At 44.3% G+C, this 18,807-nt stretch overlaps 1 protein-coding gene across 3 annotated transcripts in view; it reads right to left on the bottom strand.

Moving 5' to 3' along the window:
* MYO1E (myosin IE) overlaps positions 1-18,807 on the bottom strand; it is a 223,034-nt gene that overhangs the window by 35,217 nt on the left and 169,010 nt on the right. For all 3 annotated transcript variants that reach the window (XM_047766226.1, XM_047766223.1, XM_047766224.1), the window contains exons 18-22: positions 14,786-14,884; positions 7,852-7,996; positions 2,920-3,034; positions 2,541-2,710; positions 292-437 (exon numbers count right to left, since the gene is read on the bottom strand). In XM_047766226.1, the coding sequence (XP_047622182.1) occupies positions 292-437; positions 2,541-2,710; positions 2,920-3,034; positions 7,852-7,996; positions 14,786-14,884 (675 nt within the window). The remainder of the gene's footprint in view (positions 1-291; positions 438-2,540; positions 2,711-2,919; positions 3,035-7,851; positions 7,997-14,785; positions 14,885-18,807) is intronic.

The following is an 18,807-nucleotide window of genomic DNA, read 5'->3' as shown; positions in this document are numbered from 1 at the left end:
TAGCCGCCAGCCTACACCACAGCTACACCAAAGAGGTATCTGAGCCGTGTCTGCGACCTACACCACAGCTCATGGCAACGCTGGGTCCTTAACCCACGGAATGAGGCCAGGGATCAAACCTGAAACCTCATGGTTCCTAGTCGGATTCATTCCCACTGGGCCACAGTGGGAATTCTTTCATCATGATTTTGATTGGGGAGCCTGCCTAGGCCCTTCCCTAGGCTGTGTGTGGAGTAGCAGAGGGCGATGCTGAGGCCAGCGGGGGCTGCCCCGCCCCCACCCCCCACTCACCTGAGGGACACGGACAAGATCCTCTCCATCTCAATTCTCCGCTTCAGCACCTCCTTCACCAGGCCTTTGTCTGGGCCTTGTTTGACCTTTTCTCGTCCAATTAAGTACAAACACTTGGGAGTAAGGAGCAAGTCTCGCTTGACACTCTGCAAGGAGAGGTGTGTTAAGAAAGGTCAAAGTGACAGCCATCCACAAGATGGGCATTTGTGCCAGGTGAAGGGAAGCTGTGTCAGATGGCAAAATTCTTCTACCTTTGGATGGCCATTCCATTTATCACCTAACCACATCTCTTGGGAGCAAAAGTGAGCATTATTAATGATTATTAGGTCGATGTATATAAAACCTCTGATATTTGACTCTCTTTGACTTACAAAAACGGCAGACTCATATGGATCCACCTAAGGTGTCAGGACAACAGGTGCGAAGGAACAGTCTGGGGCAAACCAAGGCATATGATGACCCTACTGCTACAGAATGTTTCTCACACAGGAATCCCTCAAGTGTATGCCTATGTAATTTGTGTGAGTCCATGAAATTTTTACATTTTAAAAATTGGTAAATTTTAATTTCAGAGATAATCCTTAAAAATCTAACATAAGCATACTGTGTTACACGCAGACACTACTGAGAGCCCATGTTTGCATTCAACTCCACCACTAGAGCAGCTGGCACCACATTCAGGTTGTAAGGAATGATTTGGTTTTGGCAAAACATCATCATCCTTCTTGCTAAATGAATCTTGTTATTTATTTCATTGTTTTCCTTTCCTGACCAAAAAACAAACAAGAAACAACACACAAAAATGTTCTTAATGGGTCCATGAGCTGTCATGATTTCAGATTTCACTATGAGGCCAAGATTTTATCAGGGAAAAGAAAGTGTCTAAGGGAAGAGGTTAAAAAACAAAAACAAAAACAAAAAAACAGCCATCCCGAGTGGCTACATGAAAGTCCTGCTTAGTCTTTCCCTCAGGGGAGATGGGTAAACACCTTGCTTGATACTCTGAATCTTTCAACCCAGTGATTCCACACCTATCAGTTTATTTTAAAGATCTGTAAAGACCAGTGTAAGGATGCTCACTGCATCCTTTTACTTATGATAGTAAAAAAAAAAAAAAAAAAAAAAGAAGAAGCAGCTCATAAGAAACTGGTTTAACATATAGTGGGAGCCCCCATTATGGCTCAGTAGTAATGAACCCAACTATACCCATAAGGACACGGATTCGATCCCTGGCCTTGCTCAGTGGGTAAAGGATCTGGCAATGCCATGAGCTGTAGTGTAGGTCGCAGATGTGCTCGGATCTGATGTTGTGGCTGTGATGTAGGCCGGCAGCTGTAGCTCCAATTTGACCCCTAGCCTAGGAACCTCCATATGCCACTAGTGTGGCTCTAAAAAGACAATATATATATGTAAGTAACTGTTGGATACTATGCAGCTAAACAAAATAATTCATACTGACACATCTATTAATATGGAATGTTCTCCCACACACTGTAAGAGAAAAACAACCCAGGACATAAACCAGCCGGGAAAGGTGTGTGCATAGAGAAGTTCTAAGGGATTAAATACAAAATGTTACCAGCGCTTGTTTCTGGGTATGGGTGGTTATTTTTCTTCTGGCTTCTCTGCATTTTGTAAATTTTTCTACTGTTTTGATAATCAGAAAAGCAAAATTTTATATTACTTTTACTTTTTTTAATTTTTTGCTTTATATAGGGCCACAGCCTCGGCCTATGGAAGTTCCCAGGCTATGGGTTGAATCGGAGCTGCAGCTGCCGGCCTACACCACAGCCTCAGCAATGCAGGATCTGCATCTGCAACCTACACCACAGCTCACGGTAACACCAGATCCTTGATCCACCAAGCAAGGGCAAGGACTGAACGCGCATCCTCATGGATACTAGTTGGGTTCATTACCGCTGAGCCATGATGGGAACTCCCTATAAGTTATTTTTAAAACTAAGGACCCTATCCAAAGACAGAAGAAGCAAAAAAAAAATTAATAATAATAATAATAAATAAAAAAATTAAAAAAGAAATATATAACTAACGACCCTGGAGTTCTATTGTGGTTCAGCAGATTAAAGATGCAGCATTGTCACTTGCAGTGGCTTGGGTCACAGCAGTGATGTGGGTTTGATCCCTGGCCCAAGAACTTCTACATGCGATAAGCAGGGCAAAAAACCCCCCAAAACCCCAAACCCTAAGGACTCTGATGGGTGACTCAGAGGCGGGCAGTCAGCACATACCTTGAATCTCCTGTCGTACTTGGTCACCGTGTCTGCAAAGTCGATCTTTTCTCTCTTGCCCACAAACTGCTGGAGTTCCGGGTGCTCTTCCATCCCGATGTAATCTCCGATGAAGTTCCTGTTAATACTGTTTCTCCTTCTCTCCTTCTTGTTCAATAGCAGGTCTGAGGCTGCAATTCCCAAAAAGGCAGAAGAGGGTCAGTTTCCCAGCAGCAGGAGGAGGAAAGCACTCAGTGTGGAATCACAGAGAGAAACGCTAAATGAACACAATTTTTCAACACACGATACTATATGGGAAGGAAAATGAACGCATGACTTCATTTAAGCTCAAAAGTAATTTGCGATTTTGTAAATACATGAAGCAAAGTGACTACAATACCCTCTTCTCTCATTTGGACGTATTTCTTCCGGGCCACAAATTTCCTCCAAGTTTTTTGGATCACCCGGGCATATCCATCATATTTTCTTTCTCTCATTTCTTCTAGAAGAAATAGCTGTGAAGGTAGAGAAGGCAAATGTGAGCCAATTCACAGGACTTGGACATCACTTTTTTGGGTATTCCCGGATACTCAGTTTAGCCAAAGTCATAAATTGCAGCTTCTCAGACACAAACAAATGTGACAAAATGGTTACTATGTTGTTTATGATGACTGTAACTTTTACATTATTTTTTTCTTTTAATTAAAAATCAAAGTGCAGGAGTTCCTGCTGTGGTGCAATGGTATTGGTGGTGTCTCTGCAGCGCCAGGATACAGGTTGGATCCCCAGCCCAGTGGGTTAAAGGATCCAGCATTGCCGCAGCTGCAGCGGAGGCTGCAACTGCGGTTGGATCTGATCCCTGACCAGGGAACTCCACATACTTCGGGGTGGCCAAAAAAAAAAAAAGAAAAAAAAGGCTGTATCCAAGTGTATTCAGTTGGACCTTAATAAATGGTGTTGGCCCTGCCTTGCATATGACCTCTCTGGGAATTAAATGAGTGATTCAACACATCCACTTATTTCCCACCTCGATCTCAAGAGGATATTAAGTGGCTGGATCAAATGAGTTGGTAGAGGTTATTGTCTAGTGTTGCATATAGCCTTTTTTGTTGTTGTTGTTTTGCCTTTTTCCCATTTTCTTGGGCCGCTCCCATGGCATATGGAAGTTCTCAGGCTAGGGGTCGAATCGGAGTTGTAGCTGCCAGCCTACACCACAGCCACAGCAACTCGGGATCTGAGCCACGTCTGCGACCTACACCACAGCTCACAGCAACGTCAGATCCTTAACCCACTGAGCGAGGCCAGGGATTGAACCCACAATCTCATGGTTCCTAGTCAGATTCGTTTCCACTGTGCCACGATGGGAACCCCTTATATCCTTTTTGTTTTTTAAATATAGCCTCTTAACTGGATTTTTTTCAGCCTTTGCAGGAGCAGAGCTTGTGCTGCTGTAGAAAGAGGGCTGCCCTACTCTCATTTCCATGGAAGTAGAGACTTTCTGCCTCACAGAAATCTCCAAGGAGTCATGAGGGCAGAGGATACAAACCAGAGACTGGAGCTGGACTTACGATGTGTAAGTCAGCACTTGGATTCAGCAAGAGGGCCTGAATGTTGTGGGGAAAGGGCCCACATCACACACTGGTGGGTCCTGAGACTCAGGCCATCTTAACAAGCAATAAATACTGGAGTTCCCATCGTGGCGCAGAGGAAACAAATCCGACTAGGAACCATGAGGTTGTGGGTTTGATCCCTGGCCTTGCTCAGTGAGTTAAGGATCTGGCATTGCTGTGGCTGTGGTATAGGCTGGCAGCTACAGCTCCGATTGGACCCCTAGCCTGGGAACCTTCATATGCCATGGGTGCAGCCTTAAAAAGGACAAAAAGACAAGCAAACAAACAAACACTACTGACTGTTGCACCCACTGGACAAAGCTCTGGAATAATGAAGATAGTGAATAGCTGTGATGAACCGAGTGCCCGCTATGGGTCAGGAATCATTCTAGATGGCTTCTCACACATGATTTTGTTCAACTGCTCAACGGCTACATGAGCCACCTATCTGCGATCTCCATCTGACAGAGAAAAATGGAACTAAGGTTGGGTGGGGCTGGAAAGTGAAAAGAGGGCAGAGGATACAGGCTCTCCCTCACTTCGACAGACAAGTCTTTCTCAGTAAATCTGCATCTAATCAACTCAAAAAATGGTGGGAAACTCTCATCCACCTAGGAAGTAGTGTATATGGCTCTCGAGGAACAAAAATAAAATGGACCAAGAAAAACCCAAAGATGATGAGTGTCATTGGAAAAATGTTCCAAGTTAAACAAGTGAGACCAGTTTGAAGGCAGCTGGGCTTGATTTGTCGTCTCTGTTTATCTGGGTCTATACCCAGCAGCCACATTTGCCTCCTCTGGGCTCTCAGCTTCTCCTTCTCCCAGCCCCAGCTGAGCCAAAACATCTCAAACTCAAAATGCCAAGTGAGGGGCACATCATCCCACAGTCCTCAGTGCCACATGCAACAAGCACAAGGAAAATATTTCTAGAACCAAAGGCTTGCTTAATGATTGGACAGAATGTTTAACATCTGAGCCCTGTGATCTCCTGGAAGATTATCCGTTGGTGTTTCTTCTCGTGTGTTGGGTTTCTGAGTAAGTCTTGTTTTCTTCTCCTTTCCCAGAACTATTTTGGGGGAGTCATAGAAAATACACTTGTGACTCAGAAACGATGAAGAGGCAACCAATTCCCAACTTCCTATAGACTATTTCAAAGATTATCTAGGCTTAAGGTTCTTTCCAAAATCCATACGACTTAGAAATCAGGGAGGTTCAAGAAAAAAGAGAGAGAGAGGGAAGCAAAAATAATGAACACATGTAACAGATAAAGAAAACAAATCCCTCTGGCATCTGATTCCTCCTGTTTGTTCTGAAAGCAAAATAGATTATTTTAAAAATTCATCACATTTACTATAAAAGTAAAGGCACAATTCACAAGGTAGATTTTTTTTTTTTTCCTTTTTGGCTGCTGCATGGCATATGGAGTTCCCAGGCCAGGGAATGCATCCAAGCTGCAGTTGCAACCTAAGCTGCAGCAGCGGCAACGCTGGATCCTCAACCCACTGTGCTGGGCTGGGGAATCGAACCTGTGTCCCAGTGCTCCACAGATGCTGCCAATCCCATTGTGCCGCAGTGAGAACTCCACAGGTGGTTTTAAAAACCGATTTTTGTAAAAGGATTGGTAATGTCAGGGATAGATGCAGAAGTATGAGTGATGAGGGAGGGGTGAGAGTAGTGGAGTGTGTGTGTGCGTGTGTGTCTAAAAAGATGACAGAGAGGGGAGTCAAGTAGTGGTTAAAAAAAAAAAAAAGTTACTGGAAGACACTGAAAAGAAAAACCAAAAATAAATTGTGATCTTTTAAGTAAAATACTAAATCCCAACTGAATCAGAAAAAAAAAAGCAGAAAAAACACTGAGGCTGTTTTAATTAAATGTGAAAATGTAGCAAGTTGAAAAAGTAAAACCGGGTATAAAACAAGAGAGGAGTTCTCCATTGTACTGATAAATCACTCCATCCCGTTTTAGAAAGAACAGGAACTGTTCTGTGGGTTGCTTAATGGTGTATGACACAACATTTTCATTTTATATTAGGAAATGAAATTGCTGTGAAGCTACAAATAACTCAAAGTGGAAAATGCTACCACAAACTTTTCATAGACAGGTTCTATTGATGTGTGCCACTTATTAATTTAACAATCTTTATGGTTCACAAAGCCATTCAGTTACAACTCTTAGTGTTTCTGAGTCTCAGGCTGATCCTGTGAGGCTGGGAGAACAGCAGCCATGGGCCCACTGCAGAGGAGGAAACTCACTGGAGACCAGAATTTGCCTAAAGTCAAATGTTGCCATTTTTACCAACACTGCAAGCTCTCACAGTATTTCCCCTTGATATGGTGACTAATTTTGCCAAATTCACCACAGACTCTGGAAATGGGGCCTATAATTGTTAGAAGACCAGGAAATGATAATGCCCAACTGTGGCTGGCTCTAACATTTCTTTCACCTTAAAAAGGGGGCGTCTTTGGAGGAATTCCCATTGTGGTTCAGTGGTATCCAACTGGTATCCATGAGGATGCGGGTTCAACCCCTGGTCTCGCTCAGTGGGTTAAGGATCCGGGGTTGCCATGAGCTGTGGTGTAGGTCGCAGACATGGCTCTGATCCTACATTACTGTGGCTGTGAGGGAGGCTGGTGGCTGCAGCTCTGATTTGACCCCTAGCCTGTGAACCTCTATATGCCATGGGGGCAGCTGTAAAAAGCAAAAAAAAAAAAAGGAGCATCTTCATTCTACAGTTCTAGGGCTAATGGGGCAAAAGAACTGAGGGGCTCTGTGGGATTCATGCTCAAACTGAGAGCGTCCTATTGGCCATCATTAGGCTCAGTGACCACAGCCTCATCAGGAAAGATTAAGAAGTTCCTCCAGGAGTTCCCATCGTGGCACAGTGGTTAATGAATCCGACTAGGAACCATGAGGTTGCGGGTTCAATCCCTGGCCTTGCTCAGTGGGTTAAGGATCCGGTGTTGCCGTGAGCTGTGGTGTATCTTGCAGATGAGGCTCGGATCCTGCGTTGCTTTGACTCTGGCGTAAGCTGTTGGCTACAGCTCTGATTTGACCCCTAGCCTGGGAACCTCCATATGCTGTGGGAGCGGCCCAAGAAATGGAAAAAAGTCAAAAAAAAAAAAAAGTTCCTCCAAATTCATCTGTGAAGGTCTGATGAGTTTGCGAATTGTCAGAAGTCTGTTTGAATCCCTTACTGGTAAGAATTCGCATTCTTTAAGCCAAAGATTTCTCCTACCTACTGGTCTCCTCGAAGTCCTATTCAGGCTTCCTCCGGGTCTTCAAGATACAAGTGGGAATTCTCACTCAAGGGTCTGCTCTGCCTTGAGGGAGGAGGCCTCAGACAGGACCTGTTTGGTGTCGCCCAGGGGAGGATGTAGGTTTACCCAAGCCTGCTTTGTGGGCGACGAAGTCCCTTTTAGCTGAGACACTATTGGACACTAACAGTAACTACTGGGCACCTCCTAGGAGCCACATTCTTGACAAGGCTCTCAGGACACAGCAGCACATAGAATAGACCCTGACCTCAAGGCGATGACCAGCTAGAGTGGGAGAGACAGTAAGTAAGAAAAGAAAAAGCTTTTATGATGACAGCTTTTCATCCACTCCGAGGGCGCTGGGCAGGGGGAATGGCCCACACTTAGACTTAAGGGATGAACCAAAGGATGAGAAAAAGAAGCCAGCCACGCTGTGCTGCGGGGAGAAGGGGGCCCTGAGGAAACTCACAGACTCAGGGGCTTTGATGAACACTTTGCTCCTGCCGAGCTGGAACTGGTCACTGTCCATGTTGACGGACTGCAGCAAGTGGAGGACCCCTTGTTTCTCGTCCCCTCTCCATGTGGGCCAGGTGGCTGTGGTCAGGATGGCGTACCTGTGAGGGCAAGGGAGAGAAGGATCAGGCTCAGCCTGGACTGCCGTCCCAAGGAGCCCGGCCATCCACTCACCTCCCTCCCATGGCTCAGGGATGGACTGAACCACTGCAAACCCACTGGGTCTGGGATGCCTCCGACAAAGCTGCCTCCTACTCCTTTCTCATCAGACTGTTTCCATGCTAATACCCTGGGGAAAAGCTGCTTTTCCTTTCTACCACTCTCTAAAATGAGCATCATTTGGTGTTCCTGCTGTGGCTCAGTGGTAACAAACCTGACTAGAGTCCATGAGGACACAGGTTCAGTCCCTGGCCCTATGCAGTGGGTTAAGGATCCAGTCTTGGTGTGAGCGGTGGTGTAGGTTGCAGATGTGGCTCAGATCTGGCATTGCTGTGGCTGTGGCATAGGCTGGCAGCTACAGCTCCAATTCAACCCCTAGTCTGGGAATTTCCATATGCCATGGGTGCATCCCTAAAAAAAGTAAATAAATAAAAGCTTCACTGGAGGTCACCCATGATACTCATGGGGCAGAATCAATCTTTCTCCATACTGATTTTCCCTGATCTCTTGGGAGCACTTAAGCAATAATAAATGTAAAGAGTTTTATAAAGCGTCCCATAAGCAGATGCTATGACTACTGTAGATCAACTTTCATCTCTAATTCTCTGTCTCTTTGCGTTTGAGGCCCTGCTGGTCTGGTCCTTGGCCGATCCCCAGTCTCGTCTCTTCACTCTCCTCTGGTTCACTGCGCTCCTGGGAAGATGGCTTCTTCTTTATGACATTCTCATGCTTTCCTTCCTCAGAGCCTTCGCCAGTGCTGTTCTCTCAGCCAGGCATGCTCTTCTCCGAATTCCTCATGTGGTGGGCTCCTACCCAGGGGGGCTCCCCTTCAGTGACACTTCCAGACCTCTTTTCGGATGACCCAAGCAAAAACTGGCCCCTATTTATTTTTCTCTCACAGAAAATAATATTTTTCCCTCAGAGCATGTATTATAATTTGTAACTTAGTCATGTTCACACTTAATTGGTTAATTTATGCCTCCTCCATGGGGCCAAGGCCTCCAGGAGTGGGTGCCGCATCTGCGAGGCTCACCCTGCACATCTAGCACCTTACACAATGCCAGGGGCGGTGGTGAGAATGAACACGAGGGGCTCCCACCCTGGAAGTGGCTCCCAGATGCTCTCTTGGTGCCTTAGAGGCTTGATCTCATTTTCTTCCTACAGCAACCAGATCAGATTGAAACAGAGGCAAACGTAGACTCACCCAAGGTTACTTATACTAAGGGTCAGAGCTGGAATTTGAACCTCAAGCACTACTGGAATTTGAATCTCAAGCACTATGTACAGGGCATGATTTAGTATACATTTAAACATTTATTTAATTTGATTAATTTTTTTCTTTTTTTCTTTTTTTTTTTTGTTGTTGTTGTTGTTGCTATTTCTTGGGCCGCTCCCGCGGCATATGGAGGTTCCCAGGCCAGGGGTTGAATTGGAGCTGTAGCCACTGGCCTACGCCAGAGCCACAGCAACTCTGGATCCGAGCCGCGTCTGCAACCTACACCACAGCTCATGGCAACGCCGGATCGTTAACCCACTGAGCAAGGGCAGGGACCGAACCCGCAACCTCATGGTTCCTAGTCGGATTCGTTAACCACTGCGCCACGACGGGAACTCCTAATTTTTTTCTTTTTTTAGGGCTGCACCTGCAGCATATGAAAGTTCCCAGGCTAGGGGTCCAATTGGAGCTGCAGCTGCTGGCCTATGCCACAGCCACAGCCACAGCCACACCAGATCCAAGCCACATCTTTGACCTATGCCACAACTTGTGGCAACGGTGGATCCTTGATCCACTGAGTGAGGCCAGAGATTGAACCTGCATCCTCATGGATACTAGTGAGGGTCTTAACCCATTGAGCCACAATGGGAACTCCCACATGTACATATTTCTTTTATAGTTTACTACACATGTCTATCCTAGAAACATAATTATGTTAGAGGCTAACCAATAGAGGAGACAGAAGCATATTACAGAATGTCAAACTCAGAAGGTACCAAAGACTTGAGGTGGGTGGGAAGGAGGAAAGAAAGAAGAAAGGAAGGTGTTGCCGTCATGGCTCAGCAGTTAAAGAACCTGACCAGGATCAATGAGGATGCGAGTTTGATTGCTGGCTTTGTTCAATGGGTTAAAGATCCGGCATTGCCATGAGCTGTGGTGTAGGTCGCAGATGTGGCTCAGATCCCAGGTTGCTGTGGCTGTGGCGGTGGTGTAGGCCGGCCGCTGTAGCTCTGATTCAACCCCTAGCCTGGGAACCTCCATATGCTGCAAGTGCAGCCCTAAAAAGCAAAAAAAAAAAAAAAAAAGAGAGAGAGAGACAGAAAGAAAGAAGAAAGGAAGGAGGAAGGGAGGGAAGGAAGGAAGAAGTCAGAAGACAACACGGGTGAGAAGATGCAGGGCATGGACATGTCCAGGCACCTCTAGAACATGGCAATGAATGGCCCCAGGCCTTTGGAGAAGCCCCCTTCCTCCTTTGTTCTCAGAAGCTACTTGGAAGGTTGGACTGACTTAGGGCATCCCAGGGAGAAGGGAATCTTGACAAGAAGAGCGACTGTGCCTGCAGGGTCCAGGGCTCATTACACCCTCAGGGCCAGCTGGTTAGGACACAGGTGATCTAGGGACCCTCTCTGCTCCTCCCAGATATCCACATCTTGGCTGATAATGTAAATTCCCTGGAGAGGCAGATCCTCTTATTCATTAATTAGAGATAAAAAGCTTAAAAATGAAAATGCCTCCTTGAAGCCACACATTAGCATGAATACATTTTATCAGAGGCATAATGAAGGCAGTTACACAAATTAAGCTGTATAGAAGCGACTGACAGCAGAAGTGTCACTGGGGGATGGGGCAAAAACAGGAATGTATTGACAAGCTAAACGGATGAGGGAGAAAGTTCATGTGCAGTATGGATGAGAAAGAAAAGAAAAGACCAGACTCCAAGGTGACGAGTTTCTAAGAGTATGATTTTGTTTGGCTTGATCTAATTAAAATTAGAAACCAACATATTTTTATTGTGCACCTGCAAACAGGTAGTTCTTTGCAATTCACACTCTCACACTATTCAAATAATGCTGTATTTCTCACTTGATTTTTTTTTTTTTTGGAATAAGAACCTGTTTTGCAGAGACTTTCTTTCCCTTTTCTGGATAATCCTCTAAGTTGGGGACTGGTTAGACATGGAAATTGTCTGGCATTTCCAGGACGCTTTGACCATGGACCATGGACAGCAGTCCCCTTTGCTTTCAGGAAGGCTAACAGCATCTTCCTCACTTTCTTTTTTATTCCACTGGAGAGACCAGGGCATAAATCTAGGACAATGTTCTCTACCTTGTAAGTACACCAGTTCACTCATCTTTGCTCAGCGTATACTGGTGGGAACGGAACGGGTCACACAAGGCAAAGGTGCGCAGCCAAATAGGTGCCTGTGAAAACCTTGGAGAATTGAGGATAAGAGCTTACATTCCTTTCACCAAGTATTTTCAGACTCAACGATGTCAATATTTCATGGCAAGGCCTTTGCACTGGTGTTCTTTCTGCCTAGAATTCGCTTCCCTGCCTCTCAACTGGAAGTCTCCTTGGAACCTCTCCGATGACCAAGCCAATGGTTCTTCCTCAGAGGATATGCAGTCCAGACCCCAATGACCTCTAACTGCTGGCACTGGGATTTAAGGATATTTCTGACCTGTAAGGTCATTAAAATCCTAGCAGCCGGCAGGATGCTCTCTATACTCCATGCTTTCCTGGGCTTCCTATTCTTTCTTCTCTCTTGCCCATGAAATGCAAAGCCTTTCCTCCAAGCACCTCTTTTCCACCCATATGTTCTGAGGGGCTGGGTCAAGGTCAAGGTCAAGGGAATCGGGTGTGTGAGAATGTGTAAATGATGCTGTAAGATAAAATTTGCAAATCTCTTATGTTTCTATCACATTTTCTTCCTAACAATCAGAATCTACATTTATGCTTATTTCTTCCAATCACAATAGGAACACATGCTGCCTAGCTCAAAAAGGTGTTTTCCAAGAATGTAGGGATATTTTCTCAAGCTGCGATTCAAACAGACTGCCATTTCTAATAGCCTTTTAACTTTCTGAAGCATGAAAGGTGTATTGGGCAGGGATCTTCCTTCTACTCCTTAAAGCAACGCAGGAAGGAGACTTATCCAACCCAACATATCAATAGCTGAGGCTGAGAGATCCTGTTCTAAGGTAGTGTCACCCATCTGTTTAAAAAAAAGCAAAGTCTTTAATAATTAACGTCTCAGTTGTTCATCAGGAAATGGATGATGCTTCTATAGTGATGCAAGAAATCTCTAAATTTATTTTTTCACCTTCCTAAAGATTTTCATATTGCTCTGCTTACACTAGAGAGGTAGTGGCCCCTGTAATTGAGAGCCGTGAGGGTGGACTTTATTCCTAGTCTCATCCACTTCCAAAAAATTATCAGCAATCTTGAATGTATGGGGACAGAATCACTGAAGTGTTACTGTGTGGAAAGATCTGCCCTTCTATTAAGCCTCTAGTAACGTCCCACATCAATGTCCTTCCACTTATGATGACCCACACTGATGAGCGATAAGTCAGCCACTTTGATCTCATGGCAGAAGAAACAACATCCCTAAAGGGAAAACTACTTTGTTACAAGTGCTGGATTTCAAAGACAATAATTAAGCTCTTCTCTATCCTACTACCTCTTTATTACATAAAATTTGAATTAAATCTTTTTTTCTTACATCTTGCTCCTATGTCATATGCCAGAGAGACACAATTATTTTCTGCTTAAAATACTAAATATGGGTTCCTTCTTTCATGAAGGAAATTAAATAGATGTGGAACATCAGTGGAACTCTGCTAATTTAGAATCATTAAAGAAATTAGAATCATGTAATATTTGAAGGACACTAAATTTTATCATTTTCAAAAACAAATATCACAAAAAAAGAACAACAAGTTCAGGTCCTGCCAAATGCACTTTAATGGAAATATAAAAACCAGTTTAAATTTATATAGGGACTATACCAAAAATTTGAAGTTGAGTACATCAGGCTTGTTCTCTTAAGTAGGCTAAATATTTTCCTGAATTTGTCTTCATACTATTAAATTGAGCAATGAAGTTAAGTCTCAGGCCCTCCCCATGTCACAATCACTGTGAATTTCTGTTACTCTAAACAGACAAAGTACTTGTGGCCACTGATTTATTTATAATAAATAATGCTAAAAAGAATCAGGTTATAACTTAGTACAAAAAAGACAAATAATCTATAAATGGTCAAAATCTGAAGAGACATTTCTCTAATGGCCAATAAGCCCATGAAAAGATACTCAACATCATTTCCCATTAGGGAAATGCAAATCAAAACCACAGTGAGATAGCACTTGATACCCACAAGAGTGGCTAGAACTAAAAAGTCAGATAATAACAAATGTTGGCAAGAAGGCAGATCAATTGGAACCCTCAAACACTGTTGGTGGGGATGTAAAATGATACAGTTACTTTCTAAAAAAATCTAGCAGTTGATTTCAAAGGATAAATAGAGCTACCATTTGACCCAGCATTTCCATTTTTAGGTATATACCTAAAAGAAATAAAAACACATGCCCACATAAAAATGTGTATGGGAGTTCCCATCGTGGCTCAGCAGTTAACGAATCTGACTAGCATCCATGAGGATGCAGGTTCAATCTCTGGCCCTGCTCAGTGTATTGAGGATCTCATGTTGCCATAAGCTGTGGTGTAGGTCACAGATGCAGCTTGTATCTGGCATTGCTGTGGCTGTGGCGTAGGCTGGCAGCTACAGCTCTGAGTTGATCCCTAGCCTTGGAACCTCCATATGCCATGGTGTAGCCCTAAAAAGGAAAGAAAAAAAGAAATGTGTGTGAACACTGACAGCAGCATTAGTTATTATTCATAACAGCCAAAATGTATGGCTATCCGGTCATGAATTAACAAGTGAAATGTGGTATGTTGGAATATTGGTGCAATGGAATAATGTTTGGCAGTGCATAGGAAAGAAGTTCAGGTCTATGCTATGGGATGACCCTTCATGCTAAGTGAAGTTAGTCAGATAGTGAGGGATACAAAGAAATTCTTTGCAGAACAGAAACTGACTCACAGACTTTGAGAAACTTACGGTTACCAATGGAGATAGGTTGGAGTGGGAGGGATGGGCTGGGGGTTTGGGATGGAATGATGGGTTGTGATGATGGTTGTACAACAATAAATATAATAAAATTCATGGATTAAAAAAAAACATTTTGTAAAATGAAAGAAGCCAGAAACAAGACACATGTTGGGAGTTCCCTGGTGGCTTGGTGGGTTAAGGAGTTGGTGTTGTCACTGCTGTGGCTTGGGTGCCTGCTGTGGCATGGGTCCAATTCCTGGCCAGGAAACTTTAGCAAGCCACAAACAGGTGTCCCCTCCTCCCCCACAAAAAAAGGTGCACCATATATAATCCTATTTCTATGCAATGCCTAGAATAGCCAGAATAGCTCTGGGTAGAGCCAGAAACAAGTGTCTGCTTAGGGCCAGGGTCAAGGGGAATGGGACTGATGACCAGGAAAGTGGATTTCTTTTTGGGGTGATGAAAATGCTCTAAAATTAATCATGGTGATGGCTACACAAATCTATGAGAATATTAAACGCCAATGAACTTTATACTTTAAATGAGTGAATGTATAATAAGTGAACTACATCTCAATAAACTTGTTTAAAACAAAAAAGAGGCCAGTCTCCAGTTCCTTACCTTTGGAGGAATTTTTGGAAGATGCGCCGATAGGCATAACCAGCTCTTCTCACACGAATGTTTTCTTTCAGACCCAGGTACTCTACTTGATGCTTTACCCTGTAAAGGAGAGAAGAATGGAGCCAGGACATTACTGGTTAATCTTTTCACCCTTTCTCCCACACACCATCCTCCCAGCTGCAGGGAAACACTTTCAAGAGACTATAATTTACAGTGTTCAGAGTCTAAGCTGACCCTCCAGTTACATAAAGTAAACTTTAATGTATTTTAGGAGCTCCCTAGTAGCCTAGCAGTTAAGGATTCGGCACTGTCACTGTTGTCCTGGCCCAGGAATTTCTGAATGCGAAGGGTATGGAAAAAAAAAAGAATTATGAAATACAGCAAGTACAGAAGAGACTTTACCTTACCTATTTTTTTAATTAATTTATTTATTTGCCTTTTTTTTTTTTTTTTTAAGGGTCCCGCCAGAGGATTCTGGATGCTGGTTCAACTAAGTCCACCTTTTTTTTTGGGGGGTCTTTTTAGGGCTATACCTGTAGGTGGCATATGGAGGTTCGCTAGGGGTTGAATGGGAACTGCAGCTGCTGGACTACACCACAGCCATAGGAACGCTGAATCCAAGCTGTGTCTGCAACCTGCACCACAGCTCACGGCAACACCGGATCCTTAACCCACTGAGGGAGGACAGGGATCAAACCTACAGCCTCATGGATCCTAGTAGGTTTCGTTAACCACTGAGCCACAAAGGGAATTCCTGCCTTATCTATTTAAAAAAATTAGAACAAAAAGCTATATAGCTGTCACTCAGATTAGGAACAAAAACGTCAGTTTTTTAAAGGTCTGAAGGAAAAACATTAAGCTTTTGGATTAAATGACCCTGGAGCTATTTTCGTTATCAACCTCCAGTTGAAGAGTGATTCTAGACCTAACACTTACACTTTGAGACCTTACACTTTTAGGTTTTCAAATACAAGCAAAGAAAGAGCATATAAAACTCTAATTTAAAATGCTTAAGTTAAAAAATGTTCTAGGAGCTCCCAGGGGGCTCAGAGGCTTAAGGATCTGGCATGGTCACTGCCGTGGCTCGGGTTCAATCCCTGGCTCTGGAACTTGTATGCTGCAGGTGCGTTTTCTCTGATAGAAATGTGCCCTGTGTGAGATCAATCCACTGCTACCCTGCATCCATTCTCCAAAATGCACAGCTAGTTCTTTATTTTTATAAAAACCAATGAAAACTAGAATTTGTATACACTCGTACAACCTTTTTTTTTTGGCTGCACCTGCATGTTGCAGGTTCCGGGTTGGTAGGGCTGGTACATCTGGGGTGGTGCAAGGATGACAGAATCGGGGAAAAACCACTTCTTGCTGAGAAGCCAAATGTCCTGGAAACAAGTGACAGACCCTGGACGCTAGCTTCTGACTGTCCACTCCAAGGAGATAAATAGGGCACTTGCTGCCTATTAATGCAGGCTGGTTGAATGTGAATACTTAGAAACATAATATTTGAGAAAAATAAAAAATAAAAAGGAAACTTCCTCTGTCTTCTGAAGACAGGATGTCAGAATCGTCCTGTGGCTGGGAGGTGGCCACACATGGGGTCACTGTACTGACGATGGGCTCATGAGGCATGTCCTGTGCTGGAAAGGCAGTTAGCAGCCAGCATCCTCCTCATACCCTCATGCAGATCACCAATAGCTGTCTCTCCAGCACGGCTCTCAGGAAACCCATCATTTGCAGTGAAGCCCACACCTGCCAATGCCCACTGTGGGGCTCTAGGTGCCATGTGCTAGGGGTGCCAGCAAAGGATGGTGCTACCATGCCTGCTGAAAACCTCACAAACAGCACAGTGGTCAAGAGCCAGGTTCTGGGGCTGGGTTCCTGACATCCCTGGCTCTGCCACTGTGTCACCTCTCCGAGCCTCAGTTTCTACTTCTGCAAAATGTGGACAGTGTCATTAGTTCTTTCCTTAAGCTGGGTAACATTATATGTCAAGTAGTTAGCCAGCTTCTGGGATGAGCACCATGAAGTGGCTATTATTCTAATATAGCCACAGCTACAATAATCAACCAGGATAAGAGCATAGAGAAAAAAATGGATTTCTTGGAGTGAGAGGATTTTTAGCACGGGTAACCATATGCCTGGGCCTGGAAGGATGACTTGAGTTCACCAGGTACAAAGGAGGGAAAGGCAGGGCACAGTGAAAGCCAAGGGACAAAGAGATGGGAAAGGCCAGCAGGATGGGGGCTTGGGGAGGTGGTAAGGGAGGGCGAGGGGTAAGTATAGCTTTGATTGCCTTGGGTAGGATGAGGACACACAGCTAGAAATGTTTAAAAAGTGCACTTACTTGGAGTTCCCATCATGGCTCAGCAGAAACGAATCTGACTAGTATCCATGAGGACACAGGCTCGATCCCTGGCCTCACTCAGTGGGTTAAAGATCTGGTGTTGACGTGAGCTGTGGTGTAGGATCTGGTGTTGCTGTGGCTGTGGCATAGGCCATAGCACTGATTCAACTCCTAGCCTGGGAACCTCCATATGACGTGGGTGCAGCCCTAAAAAGAAAAGAATAAAAGGTCTTATTTGAACCAGCATCCAGAAATGTCAACCATTTCAGGATACTTAACTTTAAAAATCTTTTTATATAAGGAATTAATATCCATAACCACATTTGATTTGTAACACTGATCTGGTGACCTAAAGGGGTGGAAATCTGATCCAGGAAAATAATTTTCCTTTCTCCCATCCTCCAAATCAGAAACTCACCACCAGCCTTTCTCTACTAAGGAAAATACTCAGGGTTGCCAGTTAGAGATACTTTCTCATTATAAGTACTTTGCATAAATACTGGCTTCTCCCCAAGCTTTTGAGGCAGTGAATGCATCACCCCTTGATTCAAGAAGAAACATTCCTTTCCCATGAATCACATGGAAAACAATATGCCTTGTATTAAAATATTGTTTCATTCATTACAACTTCCATCATTAGGACACAGAAATTTTTGTCAACAGGACCATCAGGTCAACATGTTCTTTTTGATTAAAATTCCATGATTTTTGCATATTCTTAGAGCGCTGTCACCTCCTCAGTAAACAACAACCAGGCTGGCAATGCCCACTGTTACCCTGGTTGTGTTCTCAACACCCCCTTGGGAGGAGTCCTCTTTCTTCCTTTTTTTTTTTGTCTTTTGTCTTTTCAGGGCTGCACCCGTGGCATATGGAGGTTCCCAGGCTAGGGGTCTAATCAGAGCTATAGCTGCTGGCCTACACCACAGCCACAGCAACACCAGATCTGAGCCACATCTTCGACCTACACCACAGCTCAACAGCAACAAGGATCCTTAACCCACTGAGCGAGGCCAGGGATTGAACCTGCAATGTCATGGTTCCTAGTCGGATTTGTTTCTGTTGCGCCATGATGGGAACTCCAGGGGTCCTCTTTCAAGACCATCCTTGGCCATTAACCCAAGAAGGTCAAGACCAGACAACTCCACTAGGGCAGTAATTCAGAATCCAGGGCAGGCAACCTTGCCAAAGACAAACAAAAACACATTTTCCACAGGAAAAGAAAAATATACCACACCCCATAATCCTGTAGAATGAGTAACCCTGTCACCAAGAACTTCAATTGACCATGGAAACCTGGCTAATGAAGCGCACTGCCCTCTCACAGACCCTGGTGCTGCACACTCACGGATGAAGTGAAACCATCTGTCACACAGTCAACCTGAATGGGGTGGGGGGGGTGGGGTGATAACAGGAAGCCAGCCCACTGGAAACAGAAATCAATACTTGACCACCAAATACCTCAGACATCGTAAAACCAGCTTACAGGGATGTATGTTAGGAAGTTCCTCACTGCAATTCAAATAAGGAATGTGATTTAAAAAAAAGGGGGGATGAGGGGGAGTTCCTGTCATGGCTCAGCAGAAGTGAATCTGACTAGCATCCATGAAAATGCAGGTTCGATCCCTGGCCTTGCTCAGTGGGTTCAGGATCCAGTGTTGCCATGAGCAGTGGTGTAGGT

The sequence above is a fragment of the Phacochoerus africanus genome, chromosome 2 (genome assembly GCF_016906955.1).
Source record: "Phacochoerus africanus isolate WHEZ1 chromosome 2, ROS_Pafr_v1, whole genome shotgun sequence".
NCBI classification, from domain to species: Eukaryota; Metazoa; Chordata; class Mammalia; order Artiodactyla; family Suidae; genus Phacochoerus; species Phacochoerus africanus.
Note: the sequence above shows the minus strand (reverse complement) of the source record. Positions and strands in the feature narration are given on the sequence as shown.